The sequence below is a fragment of the Salmo trutta genome, chromosome 24, assembly GCF_901001165.1.
Source record: "Salmo trutta chromosome 24, fSalTru1.1, whole genome shotgun sequence".
Classification (NCBI taxonomy): domain Eukaryota; kingdom Metazoa; phylum Chordata; class Actinopteri; order Salmoniformes; family Salmonidae; genus Salmo; species Salmo trutta.
This window is the reverse complement of record NC_042980.1, coordinates 33,904,295-33,928,023: the sequence shown is the minus strand read 5'-3', so window position 1 is coordinate 33,928,023 and position 23,729 is coordinate 33,904,295. Positions and strand designations below refer to the sequence as shown.

The window sequence follows — 23,729 nt, the reverse complement described above, 5'->3', positions numbered from 1 at the left end:
TCTCTCTCTACCCCCTCCCCTCTCAGACCACACAAACACATCCTGTATCAGTTTGACTACCCCAGCCACTCTTAAGCATATTTGTCTCACACCTCTGTACATTAGACTAACATAAAATTGTCAACAGTTGTTTGCGACAGTACACACATAAACTAACAAAATAGCAAAACTAATAGTTACCCATGGATCGCATGAGTATATAGGCAGACTCTTGAGTTGATCATTTCATCCCAAATGTAAAGATCAAAAACCAGAACTAAATGGTCAAAAGCATTGAAAAACACCAAGTGATTTAATGTGATTGAGTCAATGTGAAACTGATCTTAATGTCATGTACTACATTCTACACTGAGGTAGTTCAGAATGTAGTATGTTCTGGGGTGTCAGACCCCTTAGAGTTGCAGCACTTTATGTGGTTTATTTTATGAAATGTCAGTGAGAAATACAGAGAGGGTTAGATAGAAGGGGCTCAGATCATAAAACATTTAATATAATCTATTTCTATGGCTCAGACAGAGTGGCCAAGACAGGGCTCAAATCCCCGTTGCCAGGGGGATGTGTGGTATGGAGTGGGCAGCGCTACCACTAGGCCAGACTCCTGCACTCTCTTGGTGTATTTCCACTGAGGATTTAGCCCAGTGTTTTACCCAAAAGGCTCAAACTTTTCTGTTTCCAACTGCCTGGGCTGGCACCTGTGTCTCACTGGGCCATGGCTTTGGCAGACCTGTTCTGTCTCGGAGCCAAGGCAAGGCCTGGGTACATTTCAGCTGGCATTTACATAGCAACGGCTAACTGTCAATTTTACCACCTTCTCACAAAGCAACAGTCTTGAATGATGCAGAGGTTGTTGATTCTGCTCGCCACAAGTCTTTGGTGTCAGATTCCTGATGGAACACAATAACACTAGAGCTAACATGAACATAAAACACTGGTGACACCCTGGTGTGTGGGTAAGTCCAGGTGGCAAGTGGGGGACAGGGGGAGCAGATAGCTGCTTAGTGGCTATTCAGCAGCCTGATGGTCGAGGGGAAGAAGCTATTGGCCAGTCTGACAGTTTTCGGGGACGGGATCATCGATGGGGAATGAGGCTTTGGATATGAAATTCACCTTGAAATCCAACTCTGAGCACACAGTAAATCACTCAGTAATAAAATGCTGAGTGGATATGTGTAATGTCTCTGAGTTGAATGACTGGGATATTTAAGGCAAACTCACTGCTGTGCTTCTCTCTCACACGACCACTTCCTCTGTTTACCATGCACCTCAGACTACCCAAAATGTTCATGTCCTGCCCTCTCTGAGTGGTTCCTGGTTAGCTAGCTGTGACACTGATCTCAGACCCTGACGTTCCACTCCACTCTGTCCATTTCTCTCTCTGTCAGTCAGCTACGTCCAATATCGTCATGGAAACCTTCCTGTCCTGGGACCTGGTGTCTGTGGTCATCATGCTGTTCCTTGTCTCTACAGGTAAGCTACAGTGGATGATCATAGTACAGTGTGTTTGTGTGTGTGTGTATGTGTGTGTGTGTCTGTGTCTGTGTCTGTGCCTGCCTGCCTGCCTACCTACCTGTCTGTGTGTGTTTGGTTTGCATTCTTATGACTTCTTAAAATATAAAAAAAATCTCACAATGTCATTTAAAGTAAAGTACTTACAACATTGTCTTTGTTGTTTTCTGTCCCATAGAGTCAGCAGCTGACACAACAAAATATCAGAAAAATAAATCAGCTTCTTTGGGAGAAATTGTTACTTTGGTTTGCAATAACTCAGAGATGGATGCATCATACATCTGGAAGAAGGACACAGTTCTCATTTTCTCTCATAGTGACACACTGAATAAAACTGAAAGAAGATTCACCTCTGACAGGATGAGTGTTGATCCGCCTACAAAGCTGACTATCTTTAATGTAGAGTTACATGACACAGGGAGCTACAGCTGTCAAATAACAGATGATCAAAGTGGTGTACGGACAATGGAGTGGAATTTGACCATCACTAATAACCTCACAGGTAATGGAAGTAATGTTCTGTTTATATTGTAACATGTGGAGAAGAAACTGTATTCTGTAATGCTAGATATAAATATGCACATTTCTGAAGTTGAATTTTGATATGAACAAAAATATCAATTATTGTGATAATTATTGCAAACCATCAATACTGAATGTTATAATGTTATTATTTGGTTATTATCTCCCAATTGTTTACTATATTGTCAAAAAGCAAAGGAATATAACACTTGTTTTAGACTTGTCAACTCTCCTGAAAGCCACAATTGTTTCTGTCTGTTTGTCTTAACACAGATCATGCTGAACATGGCCTACGGAAGTTATTGCTCTTCACAATTCCATCTGCTATTGGAGGAGTGGTTCTCTGCATTAACATCTGCTGTATAGTCTGGCTGTGTAGGTGAGTAGCTCAGAGTCGTGTGCCTAAGAGCTCAATTCAATCAAATCTGCATTGCCTAAAGCACTGTGGTCTCATTTTGTATCTATTGTTGAGTAGGAGTAAAATGTTCAATGAAATACGTAATTCATGTTACTTTGTTTCTACAGGAAACGAAAACAGGAACAGACAAGTCATTGTGATCAGCACGGAGAGGTCAGTAGCTTAACTCAGATGGGTTGGGTTAAATGAGGAAGACACATTTCAGTTGAATGCATTCAGTTGTGGAACTAACTGACTAGGTATCCCCTTTCCCTTTCCATTCAGCGCTTGATCATTACTAAACGAAGTGTCTCTGTGACTTGTGTTTGTCCCACCAGCAGGATGCCTTTTCCTGTTTTCTAAAACTCCCAATGTTCTGTTCATGTGTTTCTTTTACGCACTAAACACTTTATGCAGCCTCCTGCTTATGTTTATGTTGTCTTGAAAATGTGCAGAATGTAAGGTTTTAGAAAACGGGAAACGTCTTCCTGAGGGAGGGTCGAACATGCCTTTTCTGAAAGGCCAGGCCACGAATACGGAGTTTTCATGAATTCTTTTGATATTGCCAAATTTGTGGCTGTGGTAACTAGTGGAAACCAAACTTAGGATCCGAATCACGCTCTGCCCATGTGTTATTTTACACGTAATTTCAGGTTTCTCACTTTACTCTATCAAATTAAATCAAATGCATTTATAAAGCCCTTTTTACATCAGATGTCACAAAGTGCTTAGACAGAAACCCAGCCTAAACCCCCAAACAGCAAGCAATGCAGATGTAGAAGCAAGGTGTCTAGGAAAAACTCCCTATAAATCCAGGAACCTAGGAAGTAACCTAGAGAGGAACCATGGTCTGAGGGGTGTCCAGTCCTCTTGTGGCTGTGCCGAGGGGAGATTATAAGAGTACACGACCATTAAGGCCAGATACTTCTTCAAGATGATCAAACATTGATAGATGACCAGCAGGGTCAAATAATAATTGCAGTAGTTGTAGAGCATGCAACAGGTCAGCACCTCAGGAGTAAATGTCAGTTGGCCGAGCATTCAGAGGTCGAGACAGCAGGTGTGGTAGAGAGAGAGAGAGAGAGAGAGAGAGAGAGAGAGAGAGAGAGAGAGAGAGAGAGAGAGAGAGAGAGTGAGAGAGAGAGAAAGAGGGAGGGTCGAAAACAACATGTCCAGGACGAGGTAGAACGTCCGGTGAACAGGTCAGTGTTCCATAGCCACAGGCAAAACAGCAGAAACTGGATCAGCATCACGACCAGGTGGACTGGGGACAGCCAGGAGTCATCATGCCAGGTAGTCCTGACGCATGGTCCTAGGGCTCAGGTCCTCCTGGAGGGGGAGAGTTCGAGAGAACATATTTAAGTTCACACAGGACACCAGATAAGACAGGAGAATTTCACTTGATAGGACAGACTGACCCTAGCCCCCCGGCTCATAGACTACTGCAGCATAGATACTGGAGGCTGAGACGGCGATGCCCCCGAACAGGGCCAAGCAGTCAGGATGTAACCCCACCCACTTTGCCAAAGCACAGCCCCACACCACTAGAGGGATATCAACAGACCAACCACTTACTAACCTGAGACAAGGCTGAGTACAGCCCACAATGATTTGTTTACAAATTCTAGGGACAATAAGGAGGCCTGCGTCTTATGACCATAGCGTATGTGTAGTTATGTATGGCAGGACCAAATCGGAGAGATAGGTAGAGGCAAGTCCATGTCATGCTTTGTAAGTTAGAAGTAAAACCTTGACATCAGCCCTTAACTTAACAGGAAGCCAGTGTAGAGAGGCTAACACTGGAGTAATATGATACAATTTTGGGGTTCCAGTCAAGATTCTAGCAGCCATATTTAGCACTAACTGAAGTTTATTTAGTAATGTAGCCAGAGAGTAGAGCATTGCAGTAGTCTATTCTAGAAGTGACAAAAGCATTAGATTTTATGCACCATTTTAGGACAACACGTTTCAGATTTTTGCTATGTTGCGAAGATGGAAAAAAGTTACCCATGAAATTTTCTTGATATGTTCGCCAAAAGAGAGTTCAGAGTCCAGAGTAAGGCCGAGGTCCTTCACAGTATTATTTGAGACTACTGTACAACCATCAACATTAACTGTCAGATGAAACAGCAGATCTATTTGTTTCTTGGGACCTAGAACTAGCAATCTCTTTCAATAATGACAGGAATGGAGGTCTTTATTCCAATGAGATTGCTAAAGTGAACACCACCATGTTTAGTTCTGCCCGACCTAGATCGAGGCACAGACACCACGACCAGCCCGCTCATTAGGTAGGATTAGGCGGCCGCCTATGGTGGCAGATTGACCAGGGCTGCATTTTCTGAACTAAACTGACCAAGACGCACGTCCAACAACAACACATAAAACCCTGACAATGTTTCTCAACCAGTGGCATATGGGCTTTTTAGGTGATCAGTGCCAATTTGTCAAAAGCAGGGAGCGCAACATATTTTGCTTGTCCATTCCCAGCTCGCCTCTCCAGGGTGCTGTTGGAGAGATCCATCTCTACAGCGCTCCACCAACATTCAGTCAAAAATAATTATCCAATATAAATCATGTAGCAGCTATAGGATATGGTATAAAGAGTATGTGGCCTTTTCTGGGGCGGCGGGTAGCCTAGTGGTTAGAGCGTTGGGCCACTAACCGAAAGGTTGCTAGATTGAATCACCGAGCTGACAAGGTCAAAATCTGTCATTCTGCCCCTGAACAAGGCAGTTAACCCACTGTTCCTAGGCCATCATTGTAAATTAGAATTTGTTCTTAACTGACTTGCCTAGTTAAATAAAGGTTAAATAAATATTTAAAAAAATAATAATTCTGTAGCCTACAAGCTGGAGATAAAATGTATGACAATGTAATGACACCGACACTGCAAAATTCAGGTTTCTCTAAATGGCACCCAGTCAACTAAAACATTTGCTGTCATGTTAACAAACAACATATCCTAAAAACAGGACATGTCAAACTAAAATTGACAATATAGAATGGACAATCACAACTGCTGTCCAGGAGTTTCACACCGTTGTCATGATCAATGGTTTCAAGTTTGTATCCTTCAATTTTTGATCACAGCGAAAAGAAAATACTTATGCATTTCCTAGGCTCGCGATTAGTCCTCATAAAGCTGGGTAGCTGATATTCAGAGTTTAAATAGGCCAATTGATTAGTCACAGAAATAAGGACTAATAAAGCCAATGCAGTGGCCTGTTTTAGGCTACACCTCATTGAGCACAGACCAACAGCTTTTGGACGTTTTTTTTGGTGCAGATATTTTTTGGTCTTGCCTATGGCGGCAGAACGGCAAGGACCGGCCCTGACAGACACGGTTTCAATGGGGAGAGCTGAGCTGACTACAGTGACTGTGCTTGTGGTGGACTCCACAAAGCAGCAAGGCTGGCTAAAAGCCTGCTGCTTGGCCTGCACCATCATTGTGGAGCTAGAGGAGTCAGAAGAGGCTACTCACCCTCTTCTGAACTGTCAACCAATTTTGATCATGATGACTTAGCCTATGAACAGCTGAAAGAACATTCCAAAAACATATACACTGACTGTTCAAAACATTAGGAACGCCTGCTCTTTCCATGACCAGGTTAATCCAGGTGAAAGCTATGATCCCTTATTAAATCCACTTCAATGTAGATGAAGGGAAGGAGACAGGTTAAAGAAGGATTTTCAAGCCTTGAGACAATTGAGACATGGATTGTGTATCTGTGACATTCAGAGGGTGAATGAGCAAGACAAAATATTTAAGTGCCTTTGAACAGGGTATGGTAGTAGGTGCCGGGATTACCGGTTTGAGTGTGTCAAGAACTGCAACTCTGCTGGGTTTTTCACGCTCAACAGTTTCCCGTGTGTATCAAGAATTGTCCACCACCAGGCCTCCCGAGTGGCGCAGCAGTCTAAGGCACTGCATCGCAGTGCTAGCTTCGTCACTACAGATCCTGGTTCGATCCCAGGCTGTGTCGCAGCCAACCGGGAGACCCGTGAGGCGGCACACAATTGGCCCAGCGTCGTCCGGGTTGTCCTTGTACCATCGCGCTCTAGCGACTCTTGTGGCAGGCTGGCCGCAATCCACGCTGACACGTCGCCAGGTGTACGGTGTTTCCTCTGACACATTGGTGCGGCTGGCTTCCAGGTTAAGCAAGCATTGTGTCAAGAAACAGTACGGCTTGGCGGGGTTGTGTTTCGGAGGACGCACGCCTCTCCCGAGTCCGTATGGGAGTTGCAGCCATGGGACAAGACTGTAACTACCAATTAGGGAGAAAAAGGGGTAAAAAATAAATAAAAGATAAATAAACAATGGTCCACCCCCCAAAGGACATCCAGCCAACTTGACACAACTGGGAAGCACTGGAGTCAACATGGGACAGCATTCCTGTAGAATACTTTCGACACCTTGTAGCGTCCATGCCCAGATTAATTGAGGCTGTTCTGATGGCAAAAGTGTGTGCAACTCAATATTAGGAATGTGTTCCTAAAGTGCAGTCTAGACACAGCAGTAGCTGAAAGGACTGAGAGGGGCAGCGCGCAGCGGATCCTATATATGCACAGAAATCTTTGTATCTTTTTTCCAAAACTTCTGTGCTCCAGAAAATCCAGTACTGCACTCACTCCGTTTTTTTTAAAACACTGCAAAAATGTTGTTGTTTCTACGGTAACTTACTGGCAGCCAGTACCTGTAAGAGAAGAAGTAAAAAAAAGGTACAGTGTTACTATACAGTATTTTACAGTATCTAATACTGTTACTGTACTTGATTTATGACACCAATAATAGTACTGTCATTGTTTTACAGTAACAAATACTTTGTAATCTTTGTTATCATTTTACAGTAAATTAGTAAATTGGTCAATTCGTTTTTTTTGCTGTATGCTGTTTACGGTTGGCACAAATACAAATATTAGACCATGCTCCCAAATATGCTAATGTTCCCCTCCAGTACATTGTCCACACCTACATTTCAGAGCACAGTGATGATTGTAGCTTATATTCAAAATATTGGATGCAAAAATGTACCATAATAATAGATTATCCGCACAACCAGTACCATATGAGTTCCTTATGTGTGTACCTTTGACCTTTTTGTACCCCAGGGAACAACACTGTAGCCTAACAATATTCTTATTTTTGAGAATGTGTGAAGACAGTGCCTTCAGAAAGTACTCACACCCCTTGACCTTTTCCAAATGTTGGTGTGTTACAGAATGAATTTAAAATGGATTAAATTACGTTTTTTAGTCACTGGCCTACACACAGTACCCATAATGTCAAAGTGGAATTATGTTTTTTCAACAAAAAAATCGAATTAAGTATTCAACCCCTTTGTTATGGCAAGCTTAAATGTGTTGAAGAGTAAACATTTGCTTATTAACAAGTCACATAATAAGTTGCATGGACTCACTCTGTGTGCAATACTAGTGTTTAACATATTTTTTTAATGACTACCTCATCTCTGCACCCCACACATACAATTATCTGTAAGGTCCCTCAGTTGAGCAATTCATTTCAAACACAGATTCAACCACAAAGACCAGGGAGGTTTTCAATGCCTCACAAAGAAGGGCACCTATTGGTAGATGGGTAAATACAATTAAAAGCAAACATTGAATATCCCTTTTAGCATGGTGAAGTTATTAATTTCACTTTGGATGTTGTATCAATACACCCAGTCACTTCAAATATACAGGCGTCCTTCCTAACTCAGTTGCAGGAGAGGAAGGAAACCGCTCAGGGATTTCACTGTGAGCCCAACTTGAGCCCAACTTTAAAACACTTAATGGCTGTGATGAGATAAAACTGAGGATGGACCAACAACATTGTAGTTACTCCACAATAACCTAATTGACAAAGTGAAAAGAAGGAAGCCTGTACATAATAAAACATATTCTAGAACATCCATCCTGTTTGCAACAAAGCACTAAAGTAATACTGCAAAAAAATGTGGCAAAGCAATTATTGTGAATACAAAGTGTTATGTTTTGGGGTAATCCAATACAACCCATTACTGAGTACCACTCTCCATATTTTCAATCATAGTGGTGGCTGAATCATGTTATGGGCATGGTTGTCATCTTAAAGGACTAGGGAGTTTATGATAAAAGGAAACGGAATAGAGCTAAGCACAGGCAAAATCCTAGAGGAAAACCTGGTTCAGTCTGCTTTCCAAAAGACACTGGGAGACGAATTCACCTTTCAGCAGGACTATAACCTATAACACAAGGCCTTGTATACACTGGAGTTGCTTACCAAGATGACATTGAATGTCCCTGAATGGACTAGTTACAGTTTTGACAAAAATCGTCTTAAAAATGTATGGCAAGACTTGAACGGTTGTCTAGCAATGATCAACAACCGATTTGACAGAGTTGAAGAATTAAAAAAATAATAATGTGCAAATATTTACAATCCAGGTGTGCAAAGCTCAGACTTACCAAGAAAGACTTAAAGCTGCCAAAGGTGATTCTAACATGTATTGACTCAGCAGTGTGAATACTTACGTAAATTCGATTTTTTTTTATTTCATTTGCAAATAATTTGCAAATATTTCTATAAACATATTTTAACTTTTCATTATGGGGTATTGTGTGAAGATGAGCGATTTAAAAATGTTTTAATCTGTTTTGTTAGTCAAACAAAGTGTGGATTAAGTCAAGGGGTATGCATACTTTCTGAAGGCACTATAAATGAATTTGTCCCTATACTTTTGGTCCCCCAAAATGGGGGGACTATGTACAAAAAGTAATGTAATTTCTAAATGGTTCACCTGTTAAGGATAAAAAATTCCCTCAAACTAAAGCTGACAGTCTGCACTTTAACCTCATAGTCATTGTGTATTTTCAAATCCAAAGTGCTGGTGTTCAGAGCCAAACAAACAAAAAATATGTCACTGTCCCAATACTTTTGGATCTCACTGTATTTATAGCTGTCTTGTAGTTTATATCTTTTTGTTGTGTTGAAGGAATTTTTGCCCTCTAGGCACCCATGCAACTGAGACATTTGTCTCAATTTGCCTCCCCTGAATAAATTAGAGTAAATAAAAATGATTTAGGAAATGTCAGAGTAATACATATCATGATGAAAGGTTTGTGTGTGTTTTTTTAAAATGTCTCTTCATAATTATGGAGATCAGTGTTAATCTGTTTGGTATCTCTAATACATGCAATAGGACAGTGATAACTGAGATCATTAGCAAAGACCCCACTAGACAAGTACTTGTGGGGGCAATTTGTCAGAATTAGGTCAATCAGTGAAGAGTTTGTTTCATTTTTCAATTCATTAGTGTGGCGTTTTGCAATGAGTTGAGTCAGGTTAAAGTCAAGACAAATATTCTTAAAATGGCCGGGGTAAGCCAATATAAGTTGAAATCCCCCTAACGCGACAAATTCAGATGACAGAATGGTGGTGTAGCCGGAAATGTCAGGTTGAGTTTAAATCCCAGTAGGTTGAGTCATTTTACAAGATTGTACTGTATCGCTTAGCATGTAAAATTATAATATCTTACCGGCTACTGAGTTGCAGTTAAAATACATTCAATATAATTTACAAGAGTGTAATGTAATCAGAATACAGCAACATACTGTAATTTTACAGCAATAACACCTCAAGTTGTCTTCTATATACACCACTTCATGAAGTATGTGGACATCCCTTCAAATTAGTGGATTTGGCTATTTCAGCCACACCCATTGCTGACAGGTGTATAAAATCAAGCACAACGCCATGCAATCTCCATAGGAAATATTGGCAGTTGAATGGCCTTACTGAAGAGCTCAGTGACTTTCAACGTGGCACCATCATAGAATGCCACCTTTCCAACAAGTCAGTTTATCACATTTCTGCCATGCTAGAGCTGCCCTGGTCAACTGCAAGTGTTATTATTGTTAAGAGGAAACCACGGTAAGAAAGATTACAATAAGAGTATTTGTTACCATAAAATGCCTATAACAATGGTGTTCTATGACCCCAACAAGCATCTTGGCCGACGGGGTGGGAGGGAGGAGGGGATACAAATATTTTGTTTTTGCCCACTCTGAAGATGTTTATTGGTCCACTGAAACAGGACAAGTAAAGACCCAGTGCACTACTTTTGTGATATTTATTTTACTAAATGTATTTGAGTGTTTACCAGCATTTGTAACTTGAGTCTTCTAATTATCTTTACGACAGTTAATCTGATAATACTTGTCGAATATAAAAATACTTGCTTTGATATACAGTATGTTTTCCAGTTTCTTGAAGTACTTTGCAAATGCAACTTATTTCTATGTGAAAACTGACAGTCTATTCATTCCTTTTCCATTTTAGTAGACTGTCTTATCCAGTACAGTAGTGAGTGCATACATGTTCATACTTCTTCGTACTGGTCCCCCATGGGAATAAGCCCACAACCGTAGAATTGCAAGCGACATGCTCTACCAACTGAGCCACAACATAACATCATCACAAACCACTTGATGTCTTCATGGTAATGGAAAGTCTATAGGTACAAACCTAGATGACCAACCTACTATACACAATGCTTAACTTAGGATGAAAGAAGTGCAATAGCTGTCTTTGTCCAAGTCGGTCCATTAGACTTTGTTCACCAAAATACACAAATTACATTATGCTATGAAGACCTCTGAGTATTCACTGTTAAGGGTTCATACACATTTTCCATTACTTCTACATGGCAACCACATTTTCATGACCATTATTATAGCCTACATGAAAAAGTAACTTTGACAACATCCGGTGAAATTGCAGAGCGCGAAATTCAAAATACAAAAATCGTAAAATTAAACATTCATGAAAATACAAGTGTCTTATATCGTTTAAAGCTTAACTTCTTGTTAATCCAACCGCGTTGTCCCTGTTGAGGCCAGGGGGCAGGATCTTATCCCGGTATTGGGATTCATTGTCATGTGACCATGGCGGGGAATTCAAAACTGCAAGAGTAATCATTTCAAATAATCAAATAATCAACTATTTTCCTCCATTTGAAAGATATATCTCCTAAATCTAACCACGCTGTCCGATTTTCAGAGGCTTTACGGAGAATGCATAAAGTTAGGTTATGTTAGGAGAGTACATTGACAATAGCTGTGTGTAATGTTTAGACAATTCAAAGAAGGGCATCAACAGACAGAAAACTAGCTAGAATTATGCACTTACCTTTGACAATCTGCATCAGATGACACTCATAGGACATTATGTTATACAATACATGCATTTTTAGTTCCATCAAGTTCATATTTATATCCAAAAACAGCATTTACAGTCGCGGTGAAATTCAGATTTTTTTTCGGCTCGAATGCTCCCAGTGAATCCAGCATTACAAATCACGGAATTACTATTCGAAAACATTGGTAAATTATAATATTGTCATTCAAAGAATAATATATTATCATCTCGTAATTGCTAACGAATGGCCAGATCTCAAAATAACTTTACTGGGAAATCACATTTTGCAATAAACTGGGTACTATGCTAACAACAACAAGCTAAGCTATAAGCTAAGCTAAGCTATACAGTTAGCATTAGCATCATCTAATATCGATAATAACATTCTAAATATCCCCTTACCTTTGATTATCTCCATCAGAAGGCGCTGCCAGGGATCCCAGGTCCAGAACAAATGTGGTTTCTTTTGACAAAGTTCATAATTTATGTCCAAATAGTTAGCGTTCAGTAGGCTCCCACAAAATGAGGTGGGCAGTGTAAAGTCACGCCGAAAAGCTAAAAAAAACCTAGTAAATAATCTATTTACGTTTGTTCAAACATGTCAAACGTTGTTTAGCATTAATCTTTTGGTCCATTTTTAACGTGAAACATCAGTAAACATCAGTAATATTTTCACACAACCTATCAAGTGTCTAGAATAAACGATTATGACAAAGACACTCTTCTCAGATTTATGCGCAGGCGCAAAAAATGAAGTGATGACGTGTCAACTTACAAGCATTCTAATTCGGTCTGTATTCATCACAGATGCTTCAAACAACTTTATAAAGATCGTTGACATCTAGTGGAAGCCTTAGGAGTTGCGAACTGAATCCTTTCTCACTATGGTATCTATAAAACAATGACACTAAATAGTACAGTCACAAAATTCACATTTTTTAAAATCTATTTTTCACAGGTTTTTGCCTGCAATATGAGTTTTGTTATACTTACAGACACCATTCAAACTGTTTTAGAAAATTCAGAGTGCTTTCTATCCAAACCTGAACAATAATATGCATATTCTAGCTTCTGAGTTGGTGTAGGAGGCAGTTAAAAATGGGCACATATTTTTTTCCAAAATTCTCAATACTGCCCCCTAGCCCAAACAGGTTCTTAGGATGAAAGAAGTGCAATAGCTGTCTTTGTCCAAGTCGGTCCATTAGACTTTGTTCACCAAAATACACAAATTACATTATGCTATGAAGACCTCTGAGTATTCACTGTTAAGGGTTCATACACATTTTCCATTACTTCTACATGGCAACCACATTTTCATGACCATTATTATAGCCTACATGAAAAAGTAACTTTGACAACATCCGGTGAAATTGCAGAGCGCGAAATTCAAAATACAAAAATCGTAAAATTAAACATTCATGAAAATACAAGTGTCTTATATCGTTTAAAGCTTAACTTCTTGTTAATCCAACCGCGTTGTCAGATTTCAAAAAGGCTTTACCACGAAAGCATACTATGCGATTATCTGAGGACAGCGCCCCACATCACAATACTTTTTCAAACCAGCCCAGGCGTTACAAAATCCCAAATAGCAATGAAATAAATCACTTACCTTTGAAGATCTTCCTCTGTTTCCAATCCCAAGGGTCCCAGCTACACAACGAATGGTCATTTTGTTCGATAAAGTCCTTCTTTATATCCAAAAAAGTCAGTTTAATAGGCGCCTTCAATTTCAGTAATCCACTCGTTCAACATGCATACAAACGAATCCAAAAAGTTACCGGTAAAGTTCGTTCAAACAAGTCAAACGATGTTTCTAATTAATCCTCAGGTACTCTAATATCTAAATAAATGATACAATTTAAGACGGAGAATAGTATGTTCAATAGGAAAGATAAATAACGAACAGCGCACACCTCATTCACACACACCACAAGACTACTTTTCTAATGAGAGACACCTTGGCAAAACTACAACTACTTGCTAATTTAAAAAAAATCAAGCCTGAAAACCTTTCTAAAGACTGTTGACATCTAGTGGAAGCCATTGGAACTGCAATCTGGGTCCTATCTATTTGTTTTTCCTATAGGCTATCATTGAAATGTGACCAAAATTGTTTTTGGTCAGATGGATTTTCCTCTTGTTTTCGCCAGCTATATCAGTTCTGTAATACCCAGAGACATTATTCTAACAGTTTCAGAAACTTCTGAGTGTTGTCTATCCAATGCTTCCAATTATATGCATATCCTAGCTTCTGGGCCTGAGGAACAGGCAGTTTACTTTGGGCACGTAATTCATCTGAACTTCCGAACACTCCCCCCGAGCCTTAAGAGGCTTAAGAAGGCTGCAGTGTCTGATACCATCTCCTGCCGTTGTGCTCTTGATCAAGGCACTTAACCCTCCACAAAGTAGAACTACACTGTTAGTCACATATTGTCAACATGTGGTCAACCCACCATCTGGAGAGCTCTGGGGTGTGCACACACATTTTTTGACACATTTTTGTTAATTAATCTATTTGTTTTATTACATTTTTTCAGAGGGTGCTGCAGCACCCTCAGCACTCCTACTTCCCACAGTTATACCTGTACCAGTTGAAAAAATGTATGGAAGTATATATGGAGACTGTTAAGTGCCATAAATAACAAGTTAAGTACAGTACATGGAATAAAAAAGAAAATGTTTCCTGACCTTTCTTATATATCTCAGATACAGGGCATTAGGAAAGTATTCAGACCCCTTCAATTTTCCAAATTTTGTTGTGTGAGTACCCTTTCATTCACACAAGAAGACACCAACAAGATTATTTTCCCTACCTCCAACATGGACAACCCAGTTCCGCACTCGACTGTCGAACTTAAAATCCAACTCCAGAGACTCCGAGAGAAAGAAACTTGTTTGTTCCTGCATGGCACCACTCTTAGTGAGTATTGGTGCAACAAGCGCATTCCAAGAGGACTGAGAATACAGAAGGAGTCTACAATAGGGAAAAACGACAAAACTTTCATTCAGCAATGGGGTGAAATACTCAACAAATATTCTTTAGATTTAATGTGATTAATCGTTGAACATGTGTTGAAGGAAGTAAAAGAAGTTGAAGTTAAGATTAGCGAACATGAGGTTATAATGAAGGAGATTCTAGGCCCACATTTTACAGCCATAGATGACACGATCAACCAGTCCATTGGGAAATACAGAGACTTTCTACAAGCAACACAGATCAAGAAATATCAGCGAGACACAGATATCCAACCGCGTTGTCAGATTTCAAAAAGGCTTTACCACGAAAGCATACTATGCGATTATCTGAGGACAGCGCCCCACATCACAATACTTTTTCAAACCAGCCCAGGCGTTACAAAATCCCAAATAGCAATGAAATAAATCACTTACCTTTGAAGATCTTCCTCTGTTTCCAATCCCAAGGGATTGGAAACCAGCTCAACCAGGTGTATGCATGGGAAGGCCCAAGGACAGGAGCACGGAGAGGACGATGTAGGGACGCACCACTGATCGGGGGACGCAGATACGCAGCAGCAGGAGGACATGGAAAGTTGGACACAGAGGCATCCCCTGAGAGCGAATTCCCTACAGACAGTGACTCCTGCGACCATGGCACACAGTCATTTTTTTTGTTGCCCGGAAGCAACACAAGGCTCCACGAAAGAAAATAAATGATGTAGGAGAGGCAATGGGTTAATGAAGAGACCAGGAACACAGGCCATGGATACCTTACTGACGCTCAAGTCTCAGTCTTATATACGGGCCTCTCTTTTGTACCTACATGTACAGATAAACCATTCGTTACAAAAGTAGATGTGTTTAAATTCTTTCGCAAGATTAAACTTAAGCATGTGTTTTCGCAAAACACTCTTTCGGGCCTAGAAACACATCAAAGAACTGGTACCCATTTTCAGCCCAAAAGCAAATTCTGTCCTATGGTTAACAACTCCTCGATTAATACCTATTGTAGGTTAGTCGAACAAGAAGTCATGTCAGTATATACGAGACACACAAACCACATTCAGAAGAACCTCACTAGAACAGAAGAACAGGCACTTAATGAATTAATGAAAGATTCATCTTTGGTTATTAAACCTGCAGATAAGGGGGGTGCTGTGGTTGTTTTAGACTATGAAAAATATAAAGAAGAAATTCAGAGACAACTCAGTAATGAACGTTTCTATAATAACTGAGTGTTGATCCCACACAGGTGTTCCAAAGGGAAATATGCTCAAATTTTGTATTTTTTTTATTTCACCTTTATTTAACCAGGTAGACAAGTTGAGAAGAAGTTCTCATTTACAATTGCGACCTGGCCAAGATAAAGCAAAGCAGTTTGACACATACAACAACACAGAGTTACACATGGAGTAAAACAAACATACAGTCAATAATATAGTAGAAAAATAAGTCTATATACAAAGTGAGCAAATGAGGTGAGATAAGGGAGGTAAAGGCAAAAAAGGCCATGGTGGTGAAGTAAATACAATATAGCAAGTAAAACACTGGAATAGTAGATTTGCAGTGGAAGAAAGTGCAAAGTAGAAATATAAATAATGGGGTGCAAAGGAGCAAAAATAAATAAATAAATACAGTAGGGGAAGAGGGAGTTGTTTGTGCTAAATTATAGATAGGCTATATACAGGTGCAGTAATCTGTAAACTGCTCTGACAGCTGGTGCTTAAAGCTAGTGAGGAAGATAAGTGTTTCCAGTTTTAGAGATAATCTGGAGCAAGCCCTATTAAACCACCTTATCTCAAAACCTGAATATGAATATCTTTGCTGCAAATGTGCCACACATCCATGCCTGTACATTTTACCAAAATTACACAAACCTAAAACACAACAAGGCAATTATCCAGGCAGACCAGTGGTTGCAGGAATAAGCTCAATGCTAGAGCCGTTGTCGAACTTTGTAGACTATTTTATTAAAACTCAAGTGCAAGAATTGCCATCATATGTAAAAGACTCTATAGACTTCATAAACAAGATCTCACAAATAACGGGTTTAACAGAAGACTGTATTTTGGTCACATTAGATGTCGAGAGTCTATATACCAGCATTCCCCATGTGGGAGGGCTGGCGCCCTAGCTCACTATTTGGGAGACAGAGATATTAACGAATATCCACCAACAAACTTTATTCTAGAGCTGGCTGAATATGTTTTGACGTATATAACTACCGTATATTCCGGACTATAAGCCGCAACTTTTTTCCCACGCTTTGAACCTTGCGGCTTAAACAATGACGTGGCTAATATATGGATTTTTCCCGCTTTCAATTAAAAAAAAAAAAAAAAACACTTCTGTGACGTGCTCAGTTTTTTGGCGGCATGAAGCTTTCATTAGACCAATAATATTGCCGAACGGGTTAAGGTCAAACAACTTTTTTGTTTACTGTTTAGATTAAATCGAGCGCTCTCAAACTTCCCATCATTCTGATTACGGTAGTCATTTTGTCACCCTCATCATGGCAAAGACACGGAGAAATGCATATGATGCAGCTTTCAAGTTGAAGGCGATTGATGTGGCTGTTGGAAAAGGAAATAGAGCTGCTGCACGGTAGCTCGGTCTTAATGAGTCGATGATAAGATGTTGGAAACAGCAGCATGAGGAATTGACTCAGTGCAAAAAGACAACTAAAGCTTACTGCTAATTCTTTATTTTTTCTTACAAGCCGTGTTTCATTAAAGCCTATTTATTTTTGTTACAAGCCGTGTTTCGTTAAAGCCTATTTATTTTTGTTACAAGACGTGTTTCATTAAATCCTGTGTAAAGTTAATTTGTTTCAATGTACCGGTAGGCACATGCGGCTTATAGACATGTGCGGCTTATTTATGTTCAAAATAATATATTTTTTTTAAATTCAGTGGGTGCGGCTTATATTCAGGTGCGCTTAATAGCCCGGAAGTTACGGTATTTTAGGATTGATGATGAATACTACCTCCAAACAAATGGAACATCGATGAGCTCCACATTCGCTCCGAGCTATGCTAACCTCTATGTGGGTCTTTTAGAAGAACGTTTTGTTAATAATGAAAATGAAAATCCATTTTTGAATTAAAGTCCTGAAGTGGTATCGATATATTGACGACATTCTTTGCATATGGGAAGGAACGGAAAAAGAGCTGTCAGACTTTATGGCATTACTCAATGACATTGACCCCAATCTCAAATTCACCATTGAATTTGACACTCAACGTGTTCATTACCTCGATATGTGGATTGAGAAATCAAATAGAACCCTGTTTACAACTCTGTATAGAAAAGAAACCGACAGAAATACTCTATTACAGGGGACAGCTTCCATCCTGAGCCATTAAAAAGAGGACTTCCAAGAAGCCAGTTTTTCAGACTACACGGTATATGCCACTCCACAGAGGATTATCTAGAAAAAGCAGCGGAGATGTGCATTAGGTTTCTAAGAAGAGGCTATTCTCCACAATGTGTGGATGAAGCTCTTAATTTGGCATTGGGAAAAACACGAGATGAACTGCTACAAAAAAGACCCGCTGAAGCTAAAGAACAATCCGTAATGTTCACAACCACATATACTTTGAACTCGTGAAAAGTGGGAGATGTGGTCAAGAAACACTGGCTTTGCCGGCTGAATATTAAAATCCACCATTTATTGTGTATAGGAGAGGTCGCAATTTACGCGATAAATTGGTTCATGCCAACTGCCAGCAACAAAAGAAAATCAGCCAGGCTCTTTTACGCCCTCTTCCAAATGGTAGCTATAAATGCAGAGGATGCGCACAGTGCAACAACATGATGAAGTGTGAATATTTCTGCCACCCACATACAGGAAAATGGTTCCAAATAAATGACATTATTACGTGTTCCACCACCCATGTTATTTACATTATTAAATGTCCATGTGGGCTCTGCTATGTCGGTAAAACCTCTCGTCCTCTCAAACAGAGAATTAGTGAACATAAAAGTTCAATCAGGAGAAACGACAGGGATTATCCAGTCGCAGTACATTTTAATTACCTAAAACATGACATTTCTACCTTTAGATTTTGTGGTATAGAGAAAGTTAAGATATCAGACAGGGGAGGTGATATTAATAATACTCTGAGTAAAAGAGAATGTTTTTGGATTTTCACCCTCCAGACATTATTTCCTAAAGGACTTAATGATGAAATGCCTATGTATGTTATGTTGTGAATTTGAACATGCATTATGTCCCTATTCATTTTTACATTTAGTCAAGATTACTCTGATGTTTTCTGTACGATGTACCCAATGACTTATGAAAACTTGCTATGTCCTCATTGAGGTTTTACAGACGTGTTTAATTCATCTTCTTTACACACTATATTAGAATATTTATGAAATGCATATTGTTATATTTGGTAGCACTTATTTGTTTTTCCTTCTCCTCCAACCCCTTTCGATGCGTGGAACGGATGTGGGTGGGGCTAGGTCTACGTAAGGGTGCACATTTTTTTTTCACAAAAGCTCTGATGCAGGCCATGAGGCCGATACGTAAGCTTATTAAAGATCAGTGATACTATCAAGAGCAGTGTGCGGTTTCCTTTTGTCACGGTTGTCGTATGATGAAGGAGCGGACCAAAGCGCAGCGTGTGTATCGTTCCACATTTTCTTTAAGCAATACATAGAAATAAACTAAAGAACAAAAACAAACCGTGACAAAGAGGTGAAACATACACTAACTCAAAAACAATCTCCCACAAACCCAGGTGGGAAAAACTACTTAAGTATGATCTCCAATTAGAGACAACGATGACCAGCTGCCTCTAATTGGAGATCATACCCCCCAAAAAACATAGAAATACAAAAAACTAGAACACAACAACATTGAAAATCTTAACTATAAAAAAACCCTGTCACGCCCTGACCTACTCTACCATAGAAAATAACAGCTTTCTATGGTCAGGACGTGACAGTACCCCCCCCCCCCCCCCCCCCCCCCCCCCAAAGGTGCGGACTCCGAACGCAACCTAAAACAAAACAACAAAAACTAAACAAAAACATTTCCAAAACATTTATCCTGTTTGCAATAAGGCACTAAAGGAAAACAGCAAAACAAGTGCCGGGCGTAGCCCCCGCTCCGCCCGCTGATCCCTACGCTTTTGTGTCACTGGACCCTGGATCGTCGCCGAAGGACCAGGACCGTGGATCATCACTGGAGGTTCTGGACTGCAGACCGCCGCTGGAGACTCCGGACTGCAGACCGCCGCTGGAGACTCCGGACTGCAGACCGCCACTGAAGACTCCGGACACAGGCCGTCACTGAAGACTCCGGACTGCAGACAGTCACTGGAGGCTCCAGACTGGAGGACGTCGCTGGAGGCTCCGGACTGTGGGCCCTCTCAGGAGGTTCCAGACTGTGGGCCTGCTCAGGAGGTTCTTGACTGTGGGCCTTCTCAGGAGGTTCCCGACTGTGGGCCTTCTCAGGAGGTTCCGGACTGTGGGCCTTCTCAGGAGGTTCCGGACTGTGGGCCTTCTCAGGAGGTTCCGGACTGTGCACCTTCTCAGGAGGTTCCGGACTGTGCGCCTTCTCAGGAAGTTCCGGACTGTGGGCCTTCTCAGGAGGTTCCGGATTGTGGGCCTTCTCAGGAGGTTCCGGACTGTGGGCAATCTCAGGAGGTTCCGGACTGTGGGCCGTCTCAGGAGGTTCCGGACTGTGAGCCGTCTCAGGAGGTTCCGGACTGTGGGCCGTCTCAGGAGGTTCTGGACTGTAGGCCGTCTCAGGAGGTTCCCGACTGTAGGCCGTCGCCGGAAGCTCTGGACTGGGAACTGTCACCGGAAGCTCTGGCCTGGGAACTGTTGCCGGAAGACTCACTGGAGGCCTAGTGCGTGGAGCCGGGAAAGGTGGCCCCAGACTGGTGACACGCACTTCAGGGCGAGTGCGAGGAGCCGGGACAGGATATACTGGACCGTGGAGGCGCACTGGAGGTCTGGAGCGTATGGCTGGCACAACCCGTCCTGGCTGGATGCTCAGTGTAGCCCGGCAAGTGCGGGGCGCAGGCACAGGACGAACTGGGCTGGAAGGCGTACTGGCAACACAGTGCGTAGAGCTGGCGCAGGATATCCTGGACCGAGGAGGCGTACTGGAGACCAGGAGCACTGAGCCGGCACAATCCATCCTGGCTGAATGCCCACTCTAGCACGGAAAATGCAGGGTGCAGGCACAGATCGCACCGGGCTATGAATACGCACTTGTGATATAGTGTGCATCACAGCATAACTCGGTGCCTGACTGGTCACATGCTCCCTACGGTAAGCACGGGGAGTTGGCTCAGGTCTACAACCTGACTCCATCACTCTCCCCGTGTGCCCCCCCCAAATGTTTTTTGGGGGGAGCTGTCTCTCGGGCTTCCGTCGTTGCCATGCTAGTTCCTCGTATTGTCGCCGTTCCTCTCTCACTATCTCCGCCTGCTTCCATGGCAGGGTCTTGTCCCCTGCCATTACCTCCTCCCAGGTCCAAGATGTCCTCCACTCTCTTCTCCCCCGAGCCCAGGATCCCTGCTCCTCCTGGGCATGCTGCTTGGTCCTTTGGTGGTGGGAGATTTTGTCACGGTTGTCGTATGATGAAGGAGCGGACCAAAGCGCAGCGTGTGTATCGTTCCACATTTTCTTTATTAAACTGTGAAACTATGCAATACATACAAATAAACTGAAGAACAAAAACAACAAACCGTGACAAAGAGGTGAAACATACACTAACTCAAAAACAATCTCCCACAAACCCAGGTGGGAAAAACAACTACTTAAGTATGATCTCCAATTAGAGACAACGATGACCAGCTGCCTCTAATTGGAGATCATCCCAACCAAAAAAAACATAGAAATACAAAAACTAGAATATAACAACATAGAAAATCTAAACAAAAAAAAAGACCCTGTCACACCCTGACCTACTCTACCATAGAAAATAACAGCTTTCTATGGTCAGGACGTGACACCTTTTTCCTTCACCACATTTTGTTACGTAAAACAAGCTTATTCTAAAATTGAATAAAGTGCTTTTTTTCCCCATGTCAGTCTCCACACAATACCCCATGATGACAAAGCAAAAATAGTTGTTTAGAAATGTTTTCAAATGTATTAAAAAAGCTGAAATATCACATTTACTTTAGCATTCAGACGCTTTACTCAGTATTTTGTTGAAGCACTTTTGGCAGTGGTTACAGCTTCGAGTCTTCTTGGGTATGACACTACAAGTTTGGCACACCTGTTTTTGGGGAGTTTCTCCCATTCTTTTCTGCAGATCCTCTCAAGCTCTGAGAGGTTGGATGGGGAGTGCCACTGCACAGCTATTTGCAGGTCTTTCTAGAGATGTTAGATCTGGTTCAAGTCTGAGCTCTGGCTGGGCAACTCAAGGACATTCAGATACTTGTCCAGAAGCCACTCCTGTGTTGTCGTCGCTGTGTGCTTAGGGTCATTGTCCTGTTGGAAGGTGAACCTTCGCCCCAATCTGAGGTCCTGAGCTCTCTGGAGCAGGTTTTCATCAAGGATCTCTCTGTATTTTGCTCCGTTCATCCTTACCTCGATCCCAACTAGACTCCCAGTCCCTGCCGCTGAAAAACATCCCCACAGCATGATGCTGCCACCACCATGCTTCACCATAGAGATGACATTTGGCATTCAGGTCAAAGAGTTCAATCTTGGTTTCATCGTACCAGAGAATCTTGTTTTTCATGGTCTGAGTCCTTCAGGTGCCTTTTGGCAAACTCCAAATGGGCAGTCATGTGCCTTTTACTGAGGAGTGGCTTCCGCCTGGCCACTCGCCTGCCCACAAGTCAAAGGGTCTGAATACTTTCTGAATGCACGGTACAAGACAGACACTTCAGAATAAACTTATTTAAACATTTTTTAGGAGTGACTATCTGTTCTTAAATGTAGTGAATCTGTTTTCCAATGCGTTTGTATAGGCTAATAGCAGTAAGGCCAAAAATAATTAGTAATGAAATCATTGTTTAATATTTTTTATACTTGAAGGGGTCTTACAATTCAAAATCAAATTAATTATCCTTAATTTCCTTAATTTGACCTTCTTAAAATAATTCCATATTTTTCCATAGTAGCACCCCCCCCAAAGCAGAGCCTCCAGAAACATTGCTCTCCTGTATCACAATAAATGCTGCAACTCTGCAGTGGCCTTGTTTCACCATTTACAGTGATATGTCCTCTGCAGAAGACATTCATACTGTTGTGCTGTTGTGAAGGAAGTTGTCAAGGAAGTGAGTTTGTGTTTATACAGGACCTCCTACCCTCACCTACCCTGACCCAATCGTGTCAATGCGGAGCTATACGGAGCCATCTGTATTGTTACACAATTTCAGAGGTGCATGGTGATGCGGTACAGAGCCGAATTTCGGAGGCTCCGCAATTGTGTCACACCATACATGATTTTCGGATCAAGCATAAATTAGCTCTTACTGTATGGGTTAATCAGCACTGTCTCCTCTCTTCATCTCTGCTCTCCTTTTGTCTCATCTTTTTTTGCTCCCTGATGTCTCCTGTTTTCACCTCTTCTCTCATTTTTATTTATTTATTTTTTATTTATCGAGGTCAGTTAAGAACAAATTCTTATTTACAATGATGGCCTGGGAACAGTGGGTTAACTGCCTTGTTCAGGGGCAGAACAACAGATTTTTACCTTGTCGATCTAGCAACCTTTCAGTTACTGGCCCAACGCTCTAACCACTAGGGTACCTGCTGCCCTCATCTATCTCTTCTCTCTCCACTCCTCTCTTCTCTCCCCTACAGGAGAGCAATGCCCAGTTGGATGGTCACACTGCCAGAAGAGAACAACGCCAGTGGAGTCAATACTTCGAAAGACTCAACTCAGTCTATGGACAGTAGTAATCACACAGCAGTTACTTAACATGCCAAAAAAGAGTCAAGTATCATATACGGGTTAGCTGACAATGTCACGAAAACAAAGCGCATGCTTCAATGTGGCAGAAGTCCATGTGTAGTTGTAATTCTGGATGACCAGATAACTAGCAACATTGACAAGAAGCTGATATGTGGGAATCTTAGGTGGTTCTTTTCAGCTTGTTGTGTGTAGTTAGTGATACTGTGATGAAAAATGTTCTGTTTATGTTTTTCTAATAACCAATTTCTGTGCTCATGTAAGTG

At 41.3% G+C, this 23,729-nt stretch overlaps 1 protein-coding gene across 1 annotated transcript; it reads left to right on the top strand.

The window, feature by feature from the left end:
• Positions 1-1,245: 1,245 nt before the first annotated feature.
• On the top strand, positions 1,246-23,486 carry LOC115161171 (uncharacterized). The gene is made up of 5 exons (XM_029711954.1): positions 1,246-1,467; positions 1,685-2,008; positions 2,302-2,407; positions 2,554-2,599; positions 23,355-23,486. The coding sequence occupies exons 1-5, from the start codon at positions 1,404-1,406 to the stop codon at positions 23,448-23,450; spliced, it is 636 nt and encodes a 211-aa protein (XP_029567814.1). The 5' UTR covers positions 1,246-1,403; the 3' UTR covers positions 23,451-23,486.
• Positions 23,487-23,729: the final 243 nt, after the last annotated feature.

Coding starts and splice junctions, on each gene's coding strand:
- LOC115161171 (XM_029711954.1), top strand. CDS start 1,404: ATGGAAACCTTCCTGTCCTGGGACCTGGTGTCTGTGGTCATCATGCTG. Junction 2,009..2,301: donor CATCACTAATAACCTCACAG/GTAATGGAAGTA, acceptor GTCTTAACACAG/ATCATGCTGAACATGGCCTA. Junction 2,600..23,354: donor ATTGTGATCAGCACGGAGAG/GTCAGTAGCTTA, acceptor TCTCCCCTACAG/GAGAGCAATGCCCAGTTGGA.